Source organism: Rhinoraja longicauda, chromosome 1 (assembly GCF_053455715.1).
Source record: "Rhinoraja longicauda isolate Sanriku21f chromosome 1, sRhiLon1.1, whole genome shotgun sequence".
Lineage (NCBI taxonomy): Eukaryota > Metazoa > Chordata > Chondrichthyes > Rajiformes > Arhynchobatidae > Rhinoraja > Rhinoraja longicauda.
The window spans coordinates 69520859-69545542 of record NC_135953.1 but is presented as its reverse complement, the minus strand read 5'-3'; the positions used below and the strand labels follow the sequence as shown (position 1 = coordinate 69545542).

Sequence of the window (24684 nt, the reverse complement as noted above, 5' to 3'; positions counted from 1 at the left end):
AATATTTTAACAGCAGCTAATTTGTGGTTGTGTTTTCTTCAAACACAGAACAGCGCAGGAATAGGCCCATTAGCCCACAATACCCATGACGACCATGATGCCAAGTTAAACTAATCTCCTCTGCCTGCACGTGATCCATATTCCTCCATTCTTTGCATACCCATGTGCGTATACAAAAGCCTCTTAAATGCCATCATTGTATATTCCTTCACCACCACCCCTGGCAGCACATTTCAGGCTACCATTTGGCTCGAAGGGCAAATAGCCTCCTGCACCTATTTCTATGTTTACCATTGTTTTCTGTGTAAAATAAAAAATCTTGCCCGATACATCTCCTTTAAACGTTGCCCCTCTCACTTCCAAAACTATGCCCTCTGGTCTTTGAGATTTCCATCCTGGGGAAAAAGGTTCTGACTGTCTAACCTATCAGTGCCTCTCATTATTTTCTATTGGGTCTCTCAGCCTCTGATGTTTCGGAGAAAGCAATCCAGGTGTATCCAACCTCTCCTTATAGCTAATCCTCTAATCCAGGCTGTATTCTGGTAAACCCCGCTGCATTCTCTCCAAAGCCTTCACATCATTCCAGTAATGCGCCAACCAGAACTATACACAATACTCCAAATGCAGCCCAACCTAACCAATAAAGCTGCAACGTGCCTGCCCGACTCTTATACTCAATGATCCAAATGGTGAAGGCAAGCAGGCCATCTTTTATATACTAAAACTCTCGTTAGTTAGTTTGTTTGTTCCTGAACTGCAGCCAAAATGGTACACGATAGCATGGCAATTTTAGGCCCACCTTACTCACCGTCATCCCTTTGGTGCTATTGGAAGAAGTTTCATTGAAATCGGTGTTATATTTTTAAAGTTATTCACATTTTAAAGTTTAAATCTATCTCCTAGGGAGAGAGGGGGGTGGATGGAGGGGGGGTGGATGGAGGGGGGGGTGGATGGAGGGAGGGTGGATGGAGGGGGGGAGGGAGAGAGGGGGAGGAGGGAGGATAAGGGGGGTTGAGGGGAGGGGAGGTGGGAGGGGAAGGGGGGGGAGAGGAGGAGAGTGTCCTGCACCAATGCAGGCGAGGTTTGGGCCCAACGGGTCCACTTGGTCTAGTATGCCTTTAAAATGTTGAATTCCCAAAGTTGTAATGCTTTCCACTAACTCCACAATATCTACAGTAGGCAAACTATTGAGCCAGAATCTCAGAGTTTAATGCAAAGTCTGACTTTATGTTCAAAGAGATACGTCCTGAGAAGGTTCGTGAAGTAAAGCAGAAAGGGGATAGATAGGACGGGAAATGAAGTTGTTGATGTGTGGGGGGCAGGAGGAGGTAGGGTGGATGGATGAGGAAAGATGTTGACGATAAGATGGAGGAAGTGGAATTGATTGCTTTGTCAAATTTCTGACCAAGATAAAGTGGGGGAGAAACCCAATAAAACTGCAGATGATGCAAATGTGAAACATCAACCAACATGCTGCAAGAACTCAACCAGTCAAACAGTAATGGAACAAGAAACCATGAGGAGAAATGGACCAATGAAAGTCTTATTTAGTTCAGTTTAGAGATACAGCATGTAAACAGGCCCTTCAGCCTAGCAAGTCCCCGCCGACCAACCATCACCCATTCTATCCTAAACACTAGGGACAATTTACAGAGGTTAATTCATCTACAGACTTCCATATCTTTGTAATGTGGGAGAAAACCAGAGCACCCAGAGAAAGCCCATGTGGTCACAGGGAGAACGTGCAAATTCCATACAGCCAGCAACCGTACTCAGGATCGAACCCAGGTCTCTGGCGGTGTAAGTCAGAGCTCTTCTGCTGCGCTACTTTCCTGTCCTGTGCTTCCAAATAACTTCCACTGTGTGTGCATGCATGTGTGTGTGTTTTCATGTGGATGTGCATGTTGAATGACTGCTCGTGGAGATCTGCTGCATCTTTACCCTTCTGCTCCGCTACTCAGCCTGTTGTCCTGCATAAAGGCAAAGTGTTCCAAATGAATATAGGGGATCTTTGTTACCCTGTAAAAGTCAACAGAACGAGTCATAGATCTTGAGGAGATACCTCAAACTAATAAACCATTGCGCAATTGGTTTCCGAGCCTGCAGAGCTTTGGAAACTTGGAGTGTTGATAAAAGATAAAATGCTGATTTACAAAAAAAGACAGCGCTGGAGTAACTCAGCAAGTCAGGCAGTATTCCTGCAGAAAGTGCTAAGGCAGCGTTTTGGGTCGGGGCTCTTCTTCAGATTGCAAATGGAGGAAAGAAAGCTGGAAGAGAGAAAGTGCAGGACAAAGCGTGGCAGGTGATAGGTGCCCATCGGAGAGAGGAGGAGAACTTTGTGATTTTATAGTGGGGCAGTCAAAATGTAGAAACAAGGAACTGTCGATGCTGCGTTACAAGAAAAAACACAAAGTGCTGGAGTATCTCGGCAGGATAGGCAGCATCTCCGGATAACACCTACCACACTTTATCCTGCCTCTCCTCTCTCCAGCTTTCTCTAGCCCCCTGCAATCAGTCTGAAGAAGAGTCCTGACCCAAAATGTAATCCATCCATGTTCTCCAGGGATGCTGCCTGACCCGCTGAGTTACTGCAGCACCTTTTGTGTCTTTTTATTTGCTAATAAGCCTGATCTTGGTATCATTTGTATTTTTATCTGGTTACAAGCTGAACACAATAATGTATACAATTTGATACATGATCATAGGACTGAATGATATGAAACTAGAGATTTACAACATCTGTTGGCAAAAATCACAGTGCCTTTGTTGCAATTTTCTGTTGTAATAGTGTAGTTATGCGACTGGACTAAAAAACAAGAATGTGTAAATAAAAATTCTAAAAAAGCAATAGATTAGCGAGTTAATGCTGGGGCTGGTGGGGTGGGTGGAGTCTGCTTGGTCGGGAGACTGTCACATCAACCACTTATGGCTTGTGTACCATTTTATAATGAAGAACAATCATTATATTCGGGCACCATGAATGCTGATAAGCATGTTAAATAATGCAGCAAATCCATGTAGAATTTGAATCCCAAGCCACAACATTATTGCACTGATAAAAATCAAATGAGAAATGGAAAGGATAAGTAGTCAAGGAAAGGGCAGATGGAAAATTGGAAGAGATCCACAGGACAAAATGTCTGGTAGAAATAGGAAGGGTTAACAATGAACCTCACTGGATCAGGGGCAGTGCCATTACCAATAGGATTTTGATTGAAGGAGAGATGAATTATAAAGTGAAATTTGTATGAGATATTTTACTGAAAAACTGATGTAATTGGAAACTATTTACTGAAAGCAGCTGATTTTACCTAGATAACGTGACTGGAGTTAACATTTCACAGTAAGTGAAATCAAATTTAGAACAGACATGGGATGGAGGGATATAGACCATGCGCAGGCAGATGGGATTAGTTGAAATTGGTAGCATGGTGGGAACAAACATCGTAGCTGACGGGCCTGTTCTTGTGCTGTACTTTTCTATGTCTTGTGCATGAAAGTGGTGAGTTTGATCAACTGGTATATTTATGGGTCAATAGTCAAGCAACTACCTGCAACTTCTGAGCTAATTCTGCTGAAAGTTGACATCTTGAAAGAACTCCACAATAAAAAGGGGATAATTGGAGTCAACAAACTGAAATAGTGAAAGTGAAGGAAAATTTTAGAAGAGATTGGCGTGGAAATAATGATTAATACCAGTGTGTTTGTGTTTCCAATCTTACGTCATTGGTTGATCTGGATTAACTGTGTGATAAATTGATAAAAGGCTGTTTGGAAATGGTGATTTAAAAAAAAAAAAATCTCTCTTATTTCCTCCAGGTCCCTGAGATTATCAATACAATCCGTCAAGCTGGGAAGCCAGTCTCTCAGGAAGGGACCCAAATCCGCATGCATGACGACGACTCATTTGCTCAGAAGTATGAAGTCCTATTTGTCGGGAAGGTGACAGTGGCGCACAAGAAAGCTCCTCCAGCACTGATCGATGAATGTATCGACAAATTCAACCACCACCGAGAACACGACGAGGATGATACAAAAGGGGTACTCGCAGTGCAAGGGCCAGAGAGACCACCAGCAGAGAACTCGTTGTCGTTACGCTCCAAATCATCGATACCGTTGTCGCAGAAGAGAAACAAATCTGCTCCTCGGCTGCCTGTTCAACATGAGCCTCTGGCTGTTCCCTCACAGGGTACTCTGGAGAAATGTAAATCGCTGGATGGGAGCAACACATTGAACTGTGATGGAGCGGAGAGTGGTGGCTTAGTTGATGCCCTGAAACGTGCGACGAGTGTGCCCAATTTTGTGCAGCCAACAAATATGAAGGCAAATAGGACAATGCTGTTCACGGTAATGTCTGGTTGATCTCTTGCAGCTCTGCTGTACCTGTATGCTTCAGTGAATCCTCTAAATTAGGAATACCCAAAGGATATGCGTCAACTTTTCTTTATTTGCAGGTAGAAAATGGTCATTGTAAGTGCGATAAATGGGATGAACCAAATATTCTCTTGCGGCATTCCTAGTTTTCACTAACACCTGGGACCCTGCCTGATTCTGGAACCATCATGTTATGATTTTGGTTCATTACCTGTTCCTTCAATTTGCTGGTTCATTCCAACCCAGATCACCTCTTGCAGGAGAAGGAGTGGTTTCTGTGCCGCTCCACATGTTGAGCAGAGAGATCAGTTCACACTTAACTGTGTGTTCAGTATTTTGGTTGTAAATGGATGGTGCAATGATGACTGCTCATAATTCACAGTTCCCAAAGTTCTGGGATTTATCAGTGCAGTTTGCATCAATGTTAATACAAGTGATCTGAGAATATCAGTAAGTGTTTTGATCCTATTATATATACAATGGTTTCTATATTAAATCTATTGTGGATGGCAGTCAAACCAAATGGTCTATTATTTCTAAAAACTTGAGAGCAACTGCATTTGTTCAAATGTGGAGATATATTTAAAACGGATTCTCAGTTATGCACTGGGACAAATTAATTGTGTTTTTAAGTCAAAACATTGATCCAAATTCTGATTAGAAAGCAATGTTTTAAAAAAGCAAACATGATCAACTGCAGATTTATTGTATGGAAAAGTTAACAGGTAAAGGCAAGTATTCTGGCCTGGTGTCTTTTTTCAAGAATCTTTGGCAAATAAGGAAATGTGGGAGATGGAGGAGGAGACTTGTTGCTTGAGCACCAAGTTGTTCTTCAATCATAATATGGTGGAGCTTGGGTATGGATTATCCCTGATTCTATCGAATTAATTGTAGATTTAAAGGCAAATACCGACCTCTGCGAAGCTCTGTCATACATATTTTGTGTGGCATCTTTACTGGTCTCCCTTTTTAGATGTTGAGCGTTACTTCTTGCCAGCTTCTTTATGCATTGACTTAAAACAAAGTGTTAGGAGATCAAGGAGGGCCGCACGAGTCACTTTCACAGCAGGATGGAGTCTCTGCTCCTTTTAGCACCTCGCCTTTTTTTCTTGAAGAGTGGCCAGCCCGACAAATTAAATCCAAGCTGGCCACCAAACCATTAGAGGGCCATGATCAGCGAGTCCAGAATCCACAATGTTACCATAGAGCACTTGAAATTGAAATATAAGCAGTTTATGGAAAATAATTAATTAATTTTGGTTAATTCTCCGCAACTATAGAAGGAAACTGAGCAATTGACTTGGGGACGTTTCAGAGGCTCCACACCTATTACCAGCAGACAATTGCTGAATTAGATTTATTCACAAAATGCTGCAGTAACTCAGCAGGTCAGGCAGCATCTCGGGAGAGAAGGAATGGGTGACGTTTTGGGTCGAGACCCTTCTTCTGAAGAAGGGTCTCGACCCGAAACGTCACCCATTCCTTCTCTCCACGAGATGCTGCCTGACCTGCTGAGTTACTCCAGCATTTTGTGAATAAACCGATTTGTACCAGCATCTGCAGTTATTTTCTTATACTGCTGAATTAGATTCTTCTCCTACATTGAACCTGCTCCTTAGTCTCTAAATCGACAATCTGACAGTTATTGCAGTTGAGCAAACCAGAAGACTTGCTCCCCCTCCCCCCAGTCTCAACAGGGACAGCCCCCATAGTTACGCCATCAGCCATCACAAAACAACACATCAACCTCTGACATTTTCACCACCTACAACGGGATTCCATCACTAGTCACATCTTCCCAACTTCATCCCTTTCTGCTTCCCTCCGAGACTATTCCTTTCACAATTCCCTGGTTCACATCGCATCGCACCCAAACCACCCCTTCCCCTGCAGGAGATGCAACACCTATACTTGTACCTCCTCCCTCGTCTCTATCCAGGGTCATCTACTCTATCCACTGTTCTCTCTTCGCTGAACATTTATGCTCAGTCTGCCTTGGCCTACGCTATCTCCCAGTTGCCAAACATTTAACCTTCCCTTCCCATTCCCATATTGAATGTCCTCGGCCTCCTCCACTGTCAGAGTGAGGGCACATGTACATTGAAGGAACAGCACCTCATATTTTGCTTGGGCAGCTTACAATCCAGTGGTATGAATGTTGTTTTTTCTTTAACTTCAAGCAATCCCTGCATTCTCTCTCCCCCCCCTCCATTATCCTAGTCATCCTACTAGTTCCACTGTTCACACCCTTGTATCCCTTTGTTATCACCTTTTCCCTAGCCAACAATCATTGGCCATTATGGACTCTACCCTTCCTTGGTCATCTGTTGCCAGCCCTTCTTTGTCTGGCCTTTTCATAACTCCAGTTCCCTCCCCTCTACTTTCAGCCTGAAGAAGGGTCGCAACGCTAAATGCCACCATTCGCTTTTCTCCAGAGATGCTGCCTGAACCGCTGGGTTAATCCAGCACTTTGTGTCTATCTTTCCCACCTTTATGTCTTGTTTTGAGACACATTGGTGAATATCTGCCTCTTTTTTATTGCCATATGTGAACATCAGGTGTGTTTATTAACATTGCAGTTTGAGTAATGTAAGACCCTCCTTGATTGGCCCTGCTCGAAGGGCCAAATGGCCTCCTCCTGCACCTATTTTCTATCTCTTAACACATCGTGACCCTGCTATCAAGTCCACATAGTGACTGTAAGAGGAGCTACCAGCAAAGATTGCACTGCTTGTGACGCAAGATTACAGCACCCTTGGTTAATGTTGACAAGCAAAAATATAGCAGATGATTGTCTTATGCCTTATTATTTAGACGAGATTTGTTGGCAATGAAACTCTGGATTCTGCATTCCAAACTTTTACTGATAATGAAAAGAATACTTTCACACTGAGATCTACTTGAACCGCTGCCAAAATCAATATTGGTGCATTCACTCAGATCAGACTATAATAATTGTGAAATGTGGCATATAGTGTGTTAGCCAGGCACAGCTGATTTGCCAGTTATTTTTCTATCATGTTTGATCTTGCAGATCTTGTTCTCATCACTTGTTATGGTCGCTTTGACCCTCGCGAGTCTCCAGTGCTTTGCATCCATTCGGCTCTATTTTCAGTGGCCTACATCCTCAAAAACATAGGAACGTTGTTAATTTTCTTATCTCCTCTGCAATTTTCATCCCTCCGCTTCTGTAGGTGTGGATGTATGTGCGTCAGTGTTGTGCAAGGGTCGGTTGTCACACTATTTATGTGTGAATTCAAGCTCATCACTGTGAATTGAAGATAGACACAAAATGCTGGAGTAACACAGTGGGGCAGGCAGCATCCCTGTCCCACTGAGTTACTCCAGCATTTTGTGTCTATCTTTGTTTTAAGCCAGCATCTGCAGTTCCTTCCTACACTGTGAATTGAAGACCACATTCAGTACACAAACAATCTGCTGGAAGCAACTGGGAAATTCCTTCTGGAATTACTTTATTTTGTCTCTAAATTAGTACTTTGCTCTTCACTCATCCTGGAATTTTCCCATGTTCACAAAATGCTGGAGTAACTCAGCAGGTCAGGCAGCATCTTCGGAGAGAAGGAATGGGTGACGTTTCGGGTCGAGACCCTTCTTCAGAATTTGCCCTGAAGCTTGACATTCCAGAGATGCTGCCTGACCCGCTGAGTTGGCTGCTCTCCCATTTTCCACCATCCATAAACCCAAGCTCATCCAAATTTCTACTGCATATATATTCTAACTCTCAACTAGAATTCTTTACCATTAACCCATTGCTTCTGATGTAGCAAGGCTCTGTTTTAAATTTCTTTTTTTTTATAACCCCCTCCTTAACCATGCCCCTTCATTTCTGTAATTTCGCCTAAACCCTCCAATATTTCTGTTAATCATTCCACCTCTGGTATTCACACCAACAATGGCCAAGTCCTGTGTTTGAGAATTTGTTCACAAAACATATGTTTAATGTCTCCCATTTCTAAGAGTCTCCTTAAAACCCACATCTTTGATGGACGTTTTCCCTAGTGTCTTCCTGCATGTCCCACCTTAAACTTTCTTTGCTACACCTCGTATGAAGCACCTAGTTTGCATCTTTTGGATGAGCCCGGGCCTCCAGTGTTCTCATGTAGAAACAAGGAACTGCAGACGCTGGTTTACAAAAATTAACACTAAGTGCTGGAATGACTCAACAGGCCAGACAGGATCATCACAATCATAATCATACTTTATTTGCCAAGTATATTTTGCAACATACGAGGCATTTCATTTGCCAATGTCTGTCTGCAGAACCTGGATAGGATAACCTATCCGTGTTCTCCAGTGATGCTGCCTGACCTGCTGAGCTACTCCAGCACTTTGTGTCTTCTCCATTGTTCTTATATTGGGAATACCGCTGAAGACTATTTTTCAAGGCCTTCGCCTTGCAAAACACCATGCACAGTTGGTTAACCCTGCAATAGAGTGAGCACTATAATAGACAAATAGCTGTTGTTCTGGCCAGAAAGGAGGTGCCCACTTCCTTCTGTTGTGGCAGGTGTTGAGCACAGGAACTCTTTTCCCTATCCTCCCCACCCCTGACCACGCATTCGTAGTTGCTGTAAGAACCCCCAACAGACAATAGACAATAGGTGCAGGAGGAGGCCATTCGGCCCTTCGCGTCAGCACCGCCATTCAATGTGATCATGGCTGATCATTCTCAATCAGTACCCCATTCCTGCCTTCTCCCCATACCTCCTGACTCCGCTGTCCTTAAGAGCTCTATCTAGCTCTCTCTTGAATGCATTCAGAGAATTGGCCTCCACTGCCTTCTGAGGCAGAGAATTCCACAGATTCACAACTCTCTGACTGAAAAAGTTCTTCCTCATCTCAGTTCTAAATGGCCTACCCCTTATGCTTAATCTGTGGCCCCTTGTTCTGGACTCCCCCAACATTGGGAACATGTTTCCTGCCTCTAACGTGTCCAACCCCTTAATAATCTTATACGTTTCGATAAGATCTCCTCTCATCCTTCTAAATTCCAGTGTATACAAGCCTAGTCGCTCCAGTCTTGCAACATATGATAGTCCCGCCATTCCGGGAATTAACCTAGTAAACCTACGCTGCATGCCCTCAATAGCAAGAATATCCTTCCTCAAATTTGGAGACCAAAACTGCACACAGTACTCCAGGTGCGGTCTCACTAGGACCCTGTACAACTGCAGAAGGACCTCTTTGCTCCTATACTCAACTCCTCTTGTTATGAAGGCCAACATTCCATTGGCTTTCTTCACTGCCTGCTGTACCTGCATGCTTCCTTTCAGTGACTGATGCACTAGGACACCCAGATCTCGTTATACCTCCCCTGTTCCTAGCTTGACACCATTCAGATAATACAGATTTTTTCTGACGGGCAGTCAATTAAATAATGGGTTAGCAAGTGGAATAGATGTGAGCTGATCATGTGTAGAACGTCTTTTAACTTTGAAATAGTAGAAATATCATTGTGGTAGATGGAGTGAGGTGATTGAAATAGACTGCAATTTTAATGGTGATTAGGAAGAGCAAACGAGAGAGGACGTATGTGAAGTTAGCAGGAAAAGTCGTAACATCGACAAAATTTGAACTTTGGCTTTGTAAATAGAGCTATTGAATCTAAAGATGGATAGGTTGCGTTGTAGCTTTATGGAAATCTGTTCAGGCCCGAACTGGAAGCTGGTCTGGGCACCGCACTGCAGCAAGGGTGTTAAGGGTTTGGAAAGAGTGGTATACATGAATCCCACTGAGCATGTGGGAGAAAGGAACCTGGGATGGTTGTTTTTTTCGAGTTGAAGAATGTAGCAGGAATATTCAAACCACAAAGGGTTTTGTTGGAGTAAATAAGGAGGTGCCTCTTCTGTAGCAGGCTGATGTCATTGATCAAGAAGCCAGAGTAATTTGAGTGGAGATTGGTGAGGCAGCAACTGGCTTGATCGGGAGTACACTATGTGAACATGTGATGGAAGCTGATTCACTGGCAATTATCAAAAGTTCTGGATAGATGTTATGGGGGAAATAACTTAAAGGAAGGGTGATTAAAAAATATTTTTAGACACAAGGAACTGCAGATGCTGGAATCTTGAGCAACAAAATTTTTTTTGTTACCTAAGCATTTCCAAACATTGTTTTGGATTCTGATTTGCAGCATTAGTCACCGATTTTCTTTATTTTCCTTTAGATGTGGGAGATGTATTCTTACCATTGGTTGAACTCATCAGCAAAAAATGAACTTTGTGTTTTAATTTCTTCCCCAGAGCAGAATAAGGGAAGTTTAAAGATGAATTATTGTACATTAACAATGATATGTAATTTATTGTACATTGAGGAAGGCAATAAATGAAGTCATAATGAAAGCAACGATGACCCAGAATGCACAGTCCATTTGGAGGAACTGAGAAATTACCCTTTTTTATGAAATGCTTTATTTATTTATTTATTTGGAATCAGATCACATATGGAAGTTTAGGATATTTTATCTACACTTTAAAAATAGCAAAAATGTCCTAAACTTCCAAATATGATCTCATTCTAACTAACTTAAATTAAGCATTTCAGAAAAAGGAACATTTCTCAGTTCCTCCATTATTTGACCATGTCCCTGTTCAAGATCTTCCTAAAGATAGCGAATTCAAGCCAGCTGCTTACTCCTCTTGATCTGGGCTTTAAGATACTTCCCTCCACACGAGCACAACCCTTGGACAATTGAATGGAATAATTAAACATGACCACCTGTTGAAATGCTTACCGTGGTCTTGGGTAAGTTTGAAATGATATGAGAAGCACACAACCGACAGCACAAATCAACAGTAGGTTTAGTGCCAATACTGAACTTGGATGAAAAATGCATTTTATTTTTAATACATAATTATTTTTGCCTCCACTATTAACATTTTAAAAGAGCAAATGCAGACCTGAGACGCAAGGAACTGCAGATCCTGGTTTACAAAATAAATCACGAAATGCTGGAATAACTCAGCAGGTCAGAGGAAAAAAATAGTCAAGGCAAATGTGGGTCCCTTGAAGACAGAAGCAGGGGAATTTATTATGGGGAACAAAGAAATGGCAGACGAGTTAAACCGTTACTTTGGATCTGTCTTCACTGAGGAAGATACACACAATCTCCCAAATGTTCTAGGGGCTGGAGAACCTAGGGTGATGGAGGAACTGAAGGAAATCCACATTAGGCAGGAAATGGTTTTGGGTAGACTGATGGGACTGAAGGCTGATAAATCCCCAGGGCCTGATGGTCTGCATCCCAGAGTACTTAAGGAGGTGGCTCTAGAAATAGTGGAAGCATTGGAGATCATTTTTCAATGTTCTATAGATTCAGGATCAGTTCCTGTGGATTGGAGAATAGCAAATGTTATCCCACTTTTTAAGAAAGGAGGGAGAGAGAAAACGGGTAATTATAGACCAGTTAGTCTGACATCAGTGGTGGGGAAAATGCTGGAGTCAATTATAAAAGACGAAATTGCTGAGCATTTGGATAGCAGTAACGGGATCGTTCCGAGTCAGCATGGATTTACGAAGGGGAAATCATGCTTGACAAATCTACTGGAATTTTTTGAGGATGTAACTAGGAAAATTGACAAGGGAGAGTCAGTGGATGTGGTGTACCTTGACTTTCAGAAAGCCTTCGACAAGGTCCCACATAGGAGATTAGTGGGCAAAATTAGGGCACATGGTATTGGGGGTAGGGTACTGACATGGATAGAAAATTGGTTAACAGACAGAAAGCAAAGAGTGGGGATAAATGGGTCCCTTTCGGAATGGCAGGCAGTGACCAGTGGGGTACCGCAAGGTTCGGTGCTGGGACCCCAGCTATTTACGATATACATTAATGACTTAGACGAAGGGATTAAAAGTACCATTAGCAAATTTGCAGATGATACTAAGTTGGGGGGTAGTGTGAATTGTGAGGAAGATGCAATAAGGCTGCAGGGTGACCTGGACAGGTTGTGTGAGTGGGCGGATACATGGCAGATGCAGTTTAATGTAGATAAGTGTGAGGTTATTCACTTTGGAAGTAAGAATAGAAAGGCAGATTATTATCTGAATGGTGTCAAGTTAGGAGGAGGGGGAGTTCAACGAGATCTGGGTGTCCTAGTGCATCAGTCAATGAAAGGAAGCATGCAGGTTCAGCAGGCAGTGAAGAAAGCCAATGGAATGTTGGCCTTCGTAACAAGAGGAGTTGAGTATAGGAGCAAAGAGGTCCTTCTACAGTTGTACCGGGCCCTGGTGAGACCGCACCTGGAGTACTGTGTGCAGTTTTGGTCTCCAAATTTGAGGAAGGATATTCTTGCTATGGAGGGCGTGCAGCGTAGGTTCACTAGATTAATTCCCGGAATGGCGGGACTGTCGTATGTTGAAAGGCTGGAGCGATTGGGCTTGTATACACTGGAATTTAGAAGGATGAGGGGGGATCTTATTGAAACATATAAGATAATTAGGGGATTGGACACATTAGAGGCAGATAACATGTTCCCAATGTTGGGGGAGTCCAGAACAAGGGGCCACAGTTTGAGAATAAGGGGTAGGCCATTTAGAACGGAGATGAGGAAGAACTTTTTCAGTCAGAGGGTGGTGAAGGTGTGGAATTCTCTGCCTCAGAAGGCAGTGGAGGCCAGTTCGTTGGATGCTTTCAAGAGAGAGCTGGATAGAGCTCTTAAGGATAGCGGAGTGAGGGGGTATGGGGAGAAGGCAGGAACGGGGTACTGATTGATAGTGATCAGCCATGATCGCATTGAATGGCGGTGCTGGCTCGAAGGGCTGAATGGCCTACTCCTGCACCTATTGTCTATTGTCTATTGTCTATTGTCAAGCTGATTCTCTGAAAGATGTAGAGAGGTGATGTTTCAGGCCAGGACCTGTCTAAAGAAGGGTCCTGACCAGAAACAGTACTTATCCATGTCCTCCAGAGATGCTGCTGGACCTGCTGAGTTACTCCAGCATTTTATGGAAGGTTTTTCCTACCTAAGTAAATGAGATGAAACTGAGGTTATTTGGATGAATGATCCTTTCGTAACTTGGTGTTTGACCTCTGCTCTCCCTTTGTGCGGATAGCCTATGACTTGAAGCCAAAAGATTGTGATCAGAGTACAATGTGAATAGTCATGCTGGCAAATCACCATGGTGGCATTGTCATGCAATATCATTTGCCCATGCTGTGAGCATGGTGCCCAGTTCAAGCAAGGTGGTAGTTTCCATGTTGTGCATTCCTATATAATGATTTGTCTCCTTGTGATTTAAAAGCTTTCCTTTCCTTATTTTCAACAAGAATGTGTTTTATCTTTTAGATTGGCCAGTCGGAGGTTTACCTCATAAGTCCTGACACAAAGAAAGTAACAATTGAGAAAAGCTTCAAGGAGATCTCTTTCTGTTCTCAGGTTGGTCTCCAATATGCTCACATTTCTATCCGTCACTTCCAGATGACTTAATTTCTCTACCTGGGTCTGAACCTTTTCTAAAATTTTGTATTTGGAGATAAAAGTACAGGCAGTGAAGACATCTTGGTTTATTAGTTTATAAGCTGCAAATTGCAAGTGGTGTACAGTTGGAGAGAGAGTTTGTACTTCAGGTCATTGCCTCATGGAAAAGACGTGCTTCAAATCTGTGATTCTGCTTGTTGCTGGGAGGGTTGCTATTGCTGCATGGTCCTGGGCAGCATAGTGGCACACGTGGTTGAGCTGCAGCCTCACAGCGCCAGAGACTCTAACTCAAACCTAACCTCAGGTGCTATCTGTGTGGAGCTTGTACTTTCTCCCTATTATCACTTGGGTTTCCATTGAATGCACTGGCTTCCTCTCGCATCCCAAAGACATGTAGTTTGTAGGTTAACTGGTCTCTATAAATTGTCCCTAATGTGTAGGAAAAGGATGAGAAAGTGGGATAACATAGACTGGTGTGAACATAGTGCAGTAGTCGGCATGGACTTGGTAGACCAAAGATCACATTTTAATGCTGTACCTCTCGAAACTAAACTTTCTGAACTAAAACAAAATGAATTGTGGGCATTAGTGGGCAGGTGGCAAGGATGAGTTCCTGATTTGGATATTTTGGTGTAGGAAGTTTCTCCAGGACCCTTCTTCAGACTGAGGTTTCGGGTCGAGACCCTTCTTCAGTCTGAAGAAGGGTCTTGACCCGAAACATCACCCACTCCTTCCCTCCAGAGATGCTGCCTGTCCCGCTGAGTAACTCCAGCTTTTTGTATCTATCTTTGGATATTTTGGTATCAGTTGACTTGCTTTGTTCAATTCTGATAGCTGTGATAGTCAGATTGCTGTGGTAGATACTCTTTCTCACTGTCAAGGACAAGGCAGAAGACAGTTGGAAGTTGATTCTCATTTCTGCTACTTCCCTGACTGCAGTCCAGAGTGGCTGGACCTGTAACTCTTGTACTGGGGGTGCTGCCTCAACCAGCAACTATTAGCATGGAGCGATGGCATTTTCAAAGCCATCTGGGGCGCAGTGTGTTCTGTACCGATTGTGACAAGATATTCAATGGTACTATCTGCTGAAGCTAGATGCTTGCAGTTGCATTCATAGACCTTGCCACTTAAAAAAAAAAATTGTCAGTAGATCTGACAAGACCTGTCAGTAGGTCAGTCAGTAGTGGCGTCACAGTGGCGCAGCGGCAGAGTTGCTGCCTTATAGCGCCGGAGACCCAGGTTTGTTCCCGACTATGGGTGCTGTCTGTACGGAGTTTGTACGTTCTCCCCGTGACCTGCATGGGGTTTCTCCGAGAACTTTGGTTTCCTCCCACACTCGAAAGACATACAGATTTGTAGGTTGATTGGCTTGGTATATATTATTTCTAAATGACCCTGGTGTAGGATAGTGTTAATGTACAGGGATCGCTGGTCAGAGCGGTCTCGTTGGGCCGAAGGGCCTGTTTCTGCGCTGTATCTCTAAAGCTAAAAATAAAATTAATCTGAATATGCCTTGCATCATTTTACAGGAATTACTTTAGTTGAAAAAGTTTTATTTTGCCATTAATTCTGAAACAGACTTGTCAAAATTGTTTGTATGATAACGTTACAAATACAGTTGTGACACGTCTGCTTCAGAATACTAAAGCTGGTTATGGAATAATGCACAACTGAAATAGGCTATTTAGATCTTCACTGGTAACTTTATTTTTCCATGTGAGGATCCCAATTCAACTTCATTACTCTCGCTCCCAATACCCTCACTATTTCTATACTGAGTTCTTTTAGTCACTTTGTTTTAGACCCTGTTAAGATTGCTGCAAAATACTGAACAGGTCAATTTTAAATGAAGTCTTACAAAATAATTTTATGTACTATTAAATATTTTTTTCCTCATTCTATAATAGGGAATTAAGTATGTGGATCACTTTGGATTCATCTGCAGGGAGAATCCAGACAGTGGAAGCTGCCATTTTGTCTGTTACGTGTTCCAGTGTACTAATGAGGCCTTGGTGAGTATTTGCCCAGCTTTTAGCGCAACGTTAGAAAATACGGGGTTTGTCTAGACTTGTGAGGACAGGATGAAATCTGCTAATGAATCTCATTAGTGAGTGGCATTCCAGTTTTAGGATTTTGTGTGTTTTTGGTTTTATTCTGGCTTGAAAGATCCTAATGATAATTAAGATTTTCATTCAAATTGTATTGGGCCGGCCTCACTCTACAAACAAACGGAGTGGTCCTGGTAAAGGAATCGCCTCAGTATCCAATAGGACCTTGCCTGATGTAGATACATAGAACTGCAGATGCTGGTTTACAAAAAAAGACCCAATGTGCTGGAGTAACTCAGCGGGTCAGGCGGCAACTGTGGAGCAGATGGATAAGAGACAGTTTCGAGACCCTCTTCAAACTGCCTTTCCTGCCTTTGTTTTTGTCCATAGGCAGCATTTGATAATGTTGCCTATAATTTTAGTTTTAGAATTAAAATATTAATGCAAGGTGGATATTAAAAGGGAAACCAAAGTTTTAAACCTATAATAAAGCTCCTAAATTCAAATGAAAATCCTTGAAATATCATTTAATTGATATTTTTCTCATGTTAACGCTACTCAGTGTCATGAGTAGACCAGCCACGTTCTGGTAATTTGGTATTGTGCACCTTCCAGACCATAAACAGTGACGTGTGCCGTACTTTGGGACTCCAAGAAAGATTTAAAGGTTATGATTCACCAATTTTATGGCTACATTGTACTGTATTATGAGATGATATTTATGAGATGGGAGGTTAGTACTGGGTGAATGAGACATTGGCGCTTGGGCCTCCGAGGAATGAGGTAATGTTTTTGTTTGTTGAAGCAGCTGTCACAAGAAGGTGGGGACTTGGTTGAAAGAAAGAGGCCAAGGTTCAGTTGGTTCTTGCCTGACACCGGAGTTGCTAATGATTCATAATAACTCATCTCTTACTTATTTTGCGAAGCAAGGAAATCCCAGTGTTGGAATGCTTTGGGAACTATGTCACTTGTCACAGTCCAAAGTCTCTTGTTCCTCCCAGCTGTGCTGGATTTAATTACGACCCAAATCACTCATACTCTCAAAAGGTATTTTATTTCTGGTAGAAATCTCTCCAATTCTATTAAATTAATCATTTTTGCAGCACCCATCATCCACTGGAGTCTTCTGTTATGCACGTCAGAGATCCAAGCTCAGAATTTACAATGAAAAAATATTGAGCCTCTCGGTAGTTCTCTAGAATGGAAAAAAAATTAAGGAGTATCCACTTGCACAGTTCCACTCATCAGATTTCCATGGAAACCTGTTGCCACGTGGTGTTGGCATTTTCATTAAGTGACCTTGACTGCCTCTGCATTCACATTATTTTCTTTTTGACCTGCCCGCTCCAACTCCCACTTGGCACTATCTGAAACCCTACTATCAATCCTCAGAGTACTGTCACATTGCTTCTGTAATAAAGTGTCTGAAGATTTTTATGTGTTTAGTTGATGTATTGTTTCTTTCCATGTAATGTGACAAAATTTGCAATATCTGGAACTGTTATCATAAGTTGTTGCTTATTAAAAGAACAAGAAGCAGCAGAAGCATATTTGAAGCATTAATTTAATATTTTCTTCAAATTGCATTGGAACAGACTCAAGGTTTCAGATATTAACATCAGTGTTACTTTGTTCTGAGATGCATCTCTTATAGCTCCCCAGATGCGCAGCTCCCCAGACCTTTATAACCAATCTTTGCTGGCACTCCACTCTCAGCTATTTCCTATCACTCGGCATTCCTTCCCTCTTTTCCCCTGGTCTTTCTGTGAAAGGAGTCACACTGCAGTCCACCAGAAATTGTCTGGACAGCAGGTGAGTTGTGATCAACCTCGAGAAACCTGAAGGCAGAGCTGTGCTTTAGGTTCATTGGAGCACTGCTGTTGCCTCTACATTCCCACCTATCCCCGTAAACTCACTCCTTTGGTTATCTACTACTGACTTAGAAATATGTGGGAAGTCGGTTTTCACTGGAGAATTGGAGAAGACATTTTCAAAGATTCAAACAGCTAAGAAAAAAAAAAATATTGATCTCTATCTTAAATGATCAACTCCCTTTCTGTCTCGATGCAGGGTCTTGACTCGAAATGTTGACTTTTCCTTCACAGGTGCTGCTTGTCCTGCTGAGTTCCTCTAGCAGTTTGTTTTTAAACTCCTTTTCAGTTTTGGTTTCCCCCCACTTCTGAATTATCTCCCAAGAGATAACATCCTGTCCACGCCCACTTTGCCAAGAATCTTAAGCTACTTTTCCATGCAAGCTCCTAAATGTTTTGGGGAAAGGTCAAATAGTGAGTATAAATGGATTGCTATTTGAGATGGTAGGTGTAGGCATAGTAGGTGAAAAGCTGCCGTCTATGCTGTGTATCGTATGATTCTGTGCTTTGAATACTTGGAGGGCTGTAAATTTCGAGTCATTATAGTGTGCTCAAGCTGGGAGATGTTGGAACTGTGCAAGTGAAAATTAAGAGTTATGTGGATTGGGCAATGACAGTGAGAACAAAGGTCAGGTCAGATGTGATTCAATTAAATGGTAGATTTGGCTTGAGGTTCTATTTGGCCGACTGCAACTCTGATTCACTGATTTCTCATCTTCCTATGACTGTGTTTTGGATTGCCTGTGATAATGGAGGTTTGGGAGGAATACTAGAAAGGAGCATTGAATTCAAAAAGAAAAATAAGTACTTGCATTAACCGTGTGCCTTGTTATATTAACTAAGTGTGTTGTGATATGCAATGACTGCTGTGTCAGTAAACATTAAAAATGTGGGCTTGAATTTGGAGTTTGACGCTGGAGGATCTTTGTGGTGGGAATGTGATGTCTGCTTGTGTCTAAATACCATACCCTCCTTGGAATCCTAAATATGCAGGGTGGGACCCTCTGATACAACACCAGGGAAAGGCAGGGACTTCTCAGTATTTGGGGATTTTGTTCACCTCCACCACATTTTAAATGGCTCTGGGCCACTCCACCCTGTGTGCATTTACTTTTCCCCTCTCACAACAGTTTTTGGGTCTTGATAGGGGAGAACAAATCACCCTTGTATTTATTAATTCTGCAGGCTTATGGGTATTGAGGTAAAGTAATTTGTATTTTTATATTTTGTGGCATGTGACAATGGAGGGAGGCAGATGTTGGGGTTATAAGCTGTTCGCTGAGGTCTGTTGTGAATACACTGCCCCATTCAAGCGCTATTCAGAAGAAATAACTTGTATACACAAGAGGTTCCAGAACCTTTTGCTGTAATTCATAATTGACATCTATCTCCTTAACGGTGCATTTGGAGAGCATCTAGTGGAGTGAGGCTCCCGCAGAGCAGTTCCACTTCCCGCTGAAACCCATTGTTGCTTTTTGTTCCAAACAGGTCGATGAAATTATGTTGACGTTGAAGCAAGCATTCACTGCAGCTGCTGTGCATCAAAACATGAAGATCCAAGCTCAGCTCTGCGAGGGATGCCCTTTGAATTCTCTCCACAAATTATGTGAAAAGATAGAAGGTAGCGTAATTTTGTTTTCCAAAGAAAAAGTCCTCTGTGATCAAAGATAGACATAAAGTGCTGGAGTAACTCATCTGGATGCTGCTTGACCCACTGAGTTACTCCAGAACTTCGTGTTTATCTTTAGTATAAACTAGCATCTGCAGTTCTTTGTTTTGACCTCTATTATCATTCTGATTTCCTCTGTTTCCCTCAGCGGAGATCAATGGTTCCTTCTGTTAGATGCTTGTGTGTTTATGTGTCCCCTGATCTGTAACATTTGCAATGGTGATAATTTGACTTTGGTGACATTGTGTACAAGATGTAGTGCCTCCAGCTCAGCTCTTATCAATCCCCCTCCTCATGGCACCCACAGAACTTTAATTTCATACAAATATGATAATTTCATAAACCAAAATGTTGTCATTGTGACCATGAGACTCTTGAATTGTCATGAATATCCAGCTGAATACATCATCTTTAACTGGTGTGGAGTGTACACTGTTCTATACCTTGTTACTTGTAAAGTAACTTGTTAACCCATTTTGGCGGACAATTAGGGATGGTCAATAATTTTCATCTATGCCAACCACGTCCACATCTGTGAATGAATTTAAAAATGGAGGAGTAGTGAGCACTTGGGCATTAAAGTAGCAATTTGTTCAATAGGTTTAAAAACAAAAGAAGTCTAATTTGTTTTCTGGTAAATTGGGTCCTTCCAGAATACAAAAATGAAGCAATGGGGCAAAGAGTTCAGCCACCTGGCTCCTCAAGGCTACCCTGCCATTGATTGTGACCATGGCCAATCTGCTTTAGTCGGGCTCAACTCCTCTATGCTGGTCCCCCATACCCTCAGTTCTCATCTTCAAAAATGTGTCTACTTCCTTTTTGAAACCAAACCTCCACAACATTCCAGCATAGAGAATTCCAGAGATGCACCTCTTTGTGAGAAGGAGCTTCAATGCATCTCAGTTTTAAAAGACTGTCATATTTTGTATCTATGTCTCCTCGTTCAAGAATTGTGGTGATGGAAACTTCCCGATATCTAGCTTGCCATGTCCTCTTAGTATCTTCAAAGTTCATTAAGGACCACCCCTCATTCAACTTCGTGAACTGTTTGTAATAGGACAACCGTCTCACCTGGAACTAGCCGAGTGGATCTCTTTTGTATTGCGTCCAATGAGAGTATAGACGTTCTGAAACAAGGGGACCAAAACTCTGCACAGTAATCAAGATGTGTCCGAATGATCTTGAGAATGCAGGCAGAAGGCAAAGGAAGACCATGCCACAAACAAAAATGGGTGTGAACGAGGTGTTTGAAGTGATCAGACTTCATCGGGAGCTGTGATAAATTGAGAGAAATACCAGTTTCATCCTTGTTTCATCTGCGGGAAAAAAAAGAGTTGGGGGTCATGGGAAGGGAGGAGGACAAGTGCTTGATGAGTTCCCCATCACCTTAGTATAATGTCCTGGCTGTATCATCAACCAGACCTTGCCATCCAAGCTCTGGCTCACAGTTGACAGGAATTAATGCAAGTTTGCACATCCAGAAGCTTTCTACTGAAGTGCACACTGAGGAGCTTGGATCTAATGAGCAAAACCACATTGTGATCTTTCCAGTGGCTAGTCTTTGGGACTCCTTTGATTTGCAACACTTAGTAATTGGTACTCCTTTCCCTTCAGATCATACTTCCACTTTATTCTGTGCATTCAATCTATTAGTTAGCCTGATTAGATTGCTCTGTTGCAAGAACATAACCATTAACTTTTAAATGACATTCTGCTGTAAATTAACTCTGACCTGGATTTAATGAGATCAGCAACTAATGGCCTGCTGCCTCCTCACTGTTCACCAAGAAGTGGCTGCTCAATTTTAGTTTTACATTCTGATATCTTTCTTCAGTGCATCCCCAAATCATCAAAAGGAATTTGGGGGTCAATTTGACATTGACTTTCCTCTTGTTAAACATCTCTTTGACTTACCAATTTAGACTTTAGGGATACAGCATGTAAACAGACCGTTTGGTCCACCGTGATCACCCCGTACACTAGCACTACTGGGGACAATGTATAATTTACAGAAGCCGATTAACCTACAAACCTGCACATCTTTGAAGTGTGGAAGGAAACCGGAGCACCCGGAGAAAACCCAAGCGGTCAAGGGAGAATGTATAAACGCCGTACCGACGGCACCCGTAATCGGGGTCAAACCCGGGTCACTGGCGCTATAAGGCAGCAACTCTACCGCTGCGCCACTATGCCGTACACATTTAAAAGTGGAAAGACCGTGAGAAATGAAATGTGAGTATAGTGTCTTGTGTACGGTTGGATGAAGCAGGATTCTTCGATGCCTCTTGCTTTTATTCACTAAAAGTTAAAGGGAGTGCAAAGAATAAAATGGTTCTGAAGCGAGAGGCATAACACTTTTTTTTTCACTTTAATCTTTATTAGTTTTATGCATACACAAATAAAACACACATATAACAACGAAACTTGCAACAGTGCAGTGGGCGGCTCAGTTTACAATTAATGATGCAGTATACAGAACTATTTTCTTATTAAAACATTTTCCAATAACTTACATTATTGTCAATAAATTTACACAGTGTTTATGTCTTTATTTCTATACCTAATACATTTTCCCCATTTTCTGTTAAACTCGTCTTCTTTCACTCTTAGAGAATATGTCATTTTCTCCATCACAAATATTTCCTGTCCTATGTCTAACCATTGTCTAAGTCTGGGTGTGTCCGCTACAAGCCAGTTTCTTGTAATGGCCTTTCTGCCAGCTGGAAGTAGGATTTTAACCAAGTAATGATCTTCCTTCAGCACCACCGTAGTTATATTACCCAGGTATAAAATGGAACACTTCTTGGAGACCATATATCCTAATACCTCCTTTAATACTGAATTCACTCTGTCCCAAAATAGTTCTATTTTGGGGCAACTCCAGAAGATATGTGCATGATTTGCGTCTGTATAGCCACATTGCCTCCAGCATGTTTGTTGCCTTAGAATTTGCTTGCTTTTTATGTTGGGCGTAATAAAGAAACGAATCAAAATTTTCCAATGAAATTCTCTCCATTTTTGTGAATTAGTGGATGTCTGTAGTTGTACATACATATGATGTAATTCTTCTGCTGAGATTGTGATGTTCAATTCCTTGTCCCACTTAAATTTTACATTAAATGTAGTTTTAGCTTGACATTCCATTAAACTATGATAGTTTAGAAATAATCCTTGATGTTTTTTGATGATACGCACAACACTTTTAATGAAGCATTTTTCTGCATTCAAACAAGGGAGTTCAATATCATAAATAACATTATTGAATTGTACTGCATAGGCTTATTGGTCCATTTTCTCTTTGTCTCAGGTCTGCATCCTTCAAAGGCAAAGGTGGAAATTCAGAAACACTTATCAACATTTAACAACAAAGATCAAGGATCAATTTTTGAGGGGGTCCAGGTAATTTTAATGCTCTAATTATGGGGAATAAATGTGTACTGAAGTGTTTTTTTGTGTTAAAGTATTCTTGATGGAAAGGGTGTGTTTTTGTTTTTTTTCTTAAACTCCAGTTTTCCCCTTTACTTTCCAGATCAATTATGCTTAATGTGAATTTTATGTAGAAGTTACGATTAATAAACAAAAAATTAGTTTAGAAGGATGAGAGGGGATCTTATAGAAACATATAAAATTATAAAAGGACTGGACAAGCTAGATGTAGGAAAAATGTTCCCAATGTTGGGGGAGTCCAGAACCAGGGGCCACAGTCTAAGAATAAAGGGGAGGCCATTTAGAACTGAGGTGAGAATTTTTTTTTCACCCAGAGAGTTGTGAATTTGTGGAATTCTCTGCCACAGAGGGCAGTGGAAGCCAAATCACTGGATGGATTTAAGAGAGAGTTAGATAGAGCTCTAGGGGCTAGTGGAATCAAGGGATATGGAGAGAAGGCAGGCACGGGGTATTGATTGTGGACGATCAGCCATACCATGATCACAATGAATGGCAGTGCTGGCTCGAAGGGCCGAATGGCCTCCTCCTGCACCTATTTTCTATGTTAATTAAAAAAGTTTGGGGGCATTTTTAGATGCAATTTTGTTAAATCTGATCTTATTAGCTGAAGGCACAAAATGTTTTCTTGAGTTGCTCCATTGAAACCTGAGGTTAATGGTTAGTGCCCATTGGTAATAACTGAGAAATGTCATGCGGCTGTTTGTACCAATTTGTATTTTAATTAATGCTGCCAGCAACCAAGCAGTTTCCTTTATCCTTTTTAATCCTTAACCAATTACAATTTCTGATAACTTCCTCAGGATCTTTTTTTTTTCATGCCTATCTTAAAGTTCCCAGTATTTTGTTCTTGAAGCTCATAAAGAATTTCTGCCTAAGTGGGCATAATAATTATCAGTGTTTCCTAAGTGCTACCCACTTTTCTCTGGCTGTTCTTGCTGTTCGGGGGGAATTAATGCATGTTTTTGCTGAAATAAGCGACTCAGAGAAACCCTAATGTCTTGTTATGCACTTTAGCAGCAACAAAAGGAACAGACAACATTGTTTTCATTGGCATGGGAGGTACATTGATTTAAGGTCACTAATAGAGCAGTTAAGGATTTTATTTTCATTCTAGCAGTAATGGAAACAAAAAGGATAATCGTATTTTCAAATTAACTAGGTGAGAGATTTTGGGGCCATACAGATTGAGAGTTGCAAAGGGTAAATAATTGCTCATTGTTTTGTTCTGTGGGCCAAATGCCCTCTGACTCAATACTAATGAAAACTTGATCTCATTCTTCCTGAGTGATAGATTAATGTAATGATTTTGAAGGTAGACACAAAATGCTGGAGTAACTCAGCGGATCAGGCAGCATCTCTGGAGGGAAGGAATGGGTGACGTTTCGGGTCGAGACCCTTCTTCAGATTGAAGAAGGGTTTCGACCCGAAACGTCACCCATTCCTTCTCTCCAGAGATGCTGCCTGACTCGCTGAGTTACTCCAGCATTTTGTGTCTACCTTCGATTTAAACCAGCATGTGCAGTTCTTTCCTGCACAATGTAATGACTTCCTTTACTTTCCTTGCTGCATCTTTTTAGTTATGAGTGTTGTAGATAATCTCTGGGTAGTTGACCTCACCTTCACATTTAGATTATTACCAAGGTGCAATGAAATTCCCTTTTGACAGATGATGCTCTGACTAATAAACAAGGCTAATATTTGTGATAAACACATTTTCCTTTACCAGCTTTCCAAACTTAAGTATACCAGAAATTTTGATTTTCAATGCCAGAAATAACTATGTTCTAAAATATTCCCTAACTGGGGAGGCTTATGGAGGAATTTATATTTAAATAATG

General features: G+C 41.7%; 1 protein-coding gene across 9 annotated transcripts in view; it reads left to right on the top strand.

Moving 5' to 3' along the window:
* tbc1d1 (TBC1 (tre-2/USP6, BUB2, cdc16) domain family, member 1) overlaps nucleotides 1-24684 on the top strand; it is a 217558-nt gene that overhangs the window by 74844 nt on the left and 118030 nt on the right. For 8 of the 9 annotated variants that reach the window (XM_078400029.1, XM_078400013.1, XM_078400000.1 and 5 more), the window contains exons 2-6: nucleotides 3820-4347; nucleotides 13680-13769; nucleotides 15719-15823; nucleotides 19219-19351; nucleotides 22707-22798. In XM_078400029.1, the coding sequence (XP_078256155.1) occupies nucleotides 3820-4347; nucleotides 13680-13769; nucleotides 15719-15823; nucleotides 19219-19351; nucleotides 22707-22798 (948 nt within the window). The remainder of the gene's footprint in view (nucleotides 1-3819; nucleotides 4348-13679; nucleotides 13770-15718; nucleotides 15824-19218; nucleotides 19352-22706; nucleotides 22799-24684) is intronic. The other variant, XM_078400049.1, reaches the window with a different exon arrangement.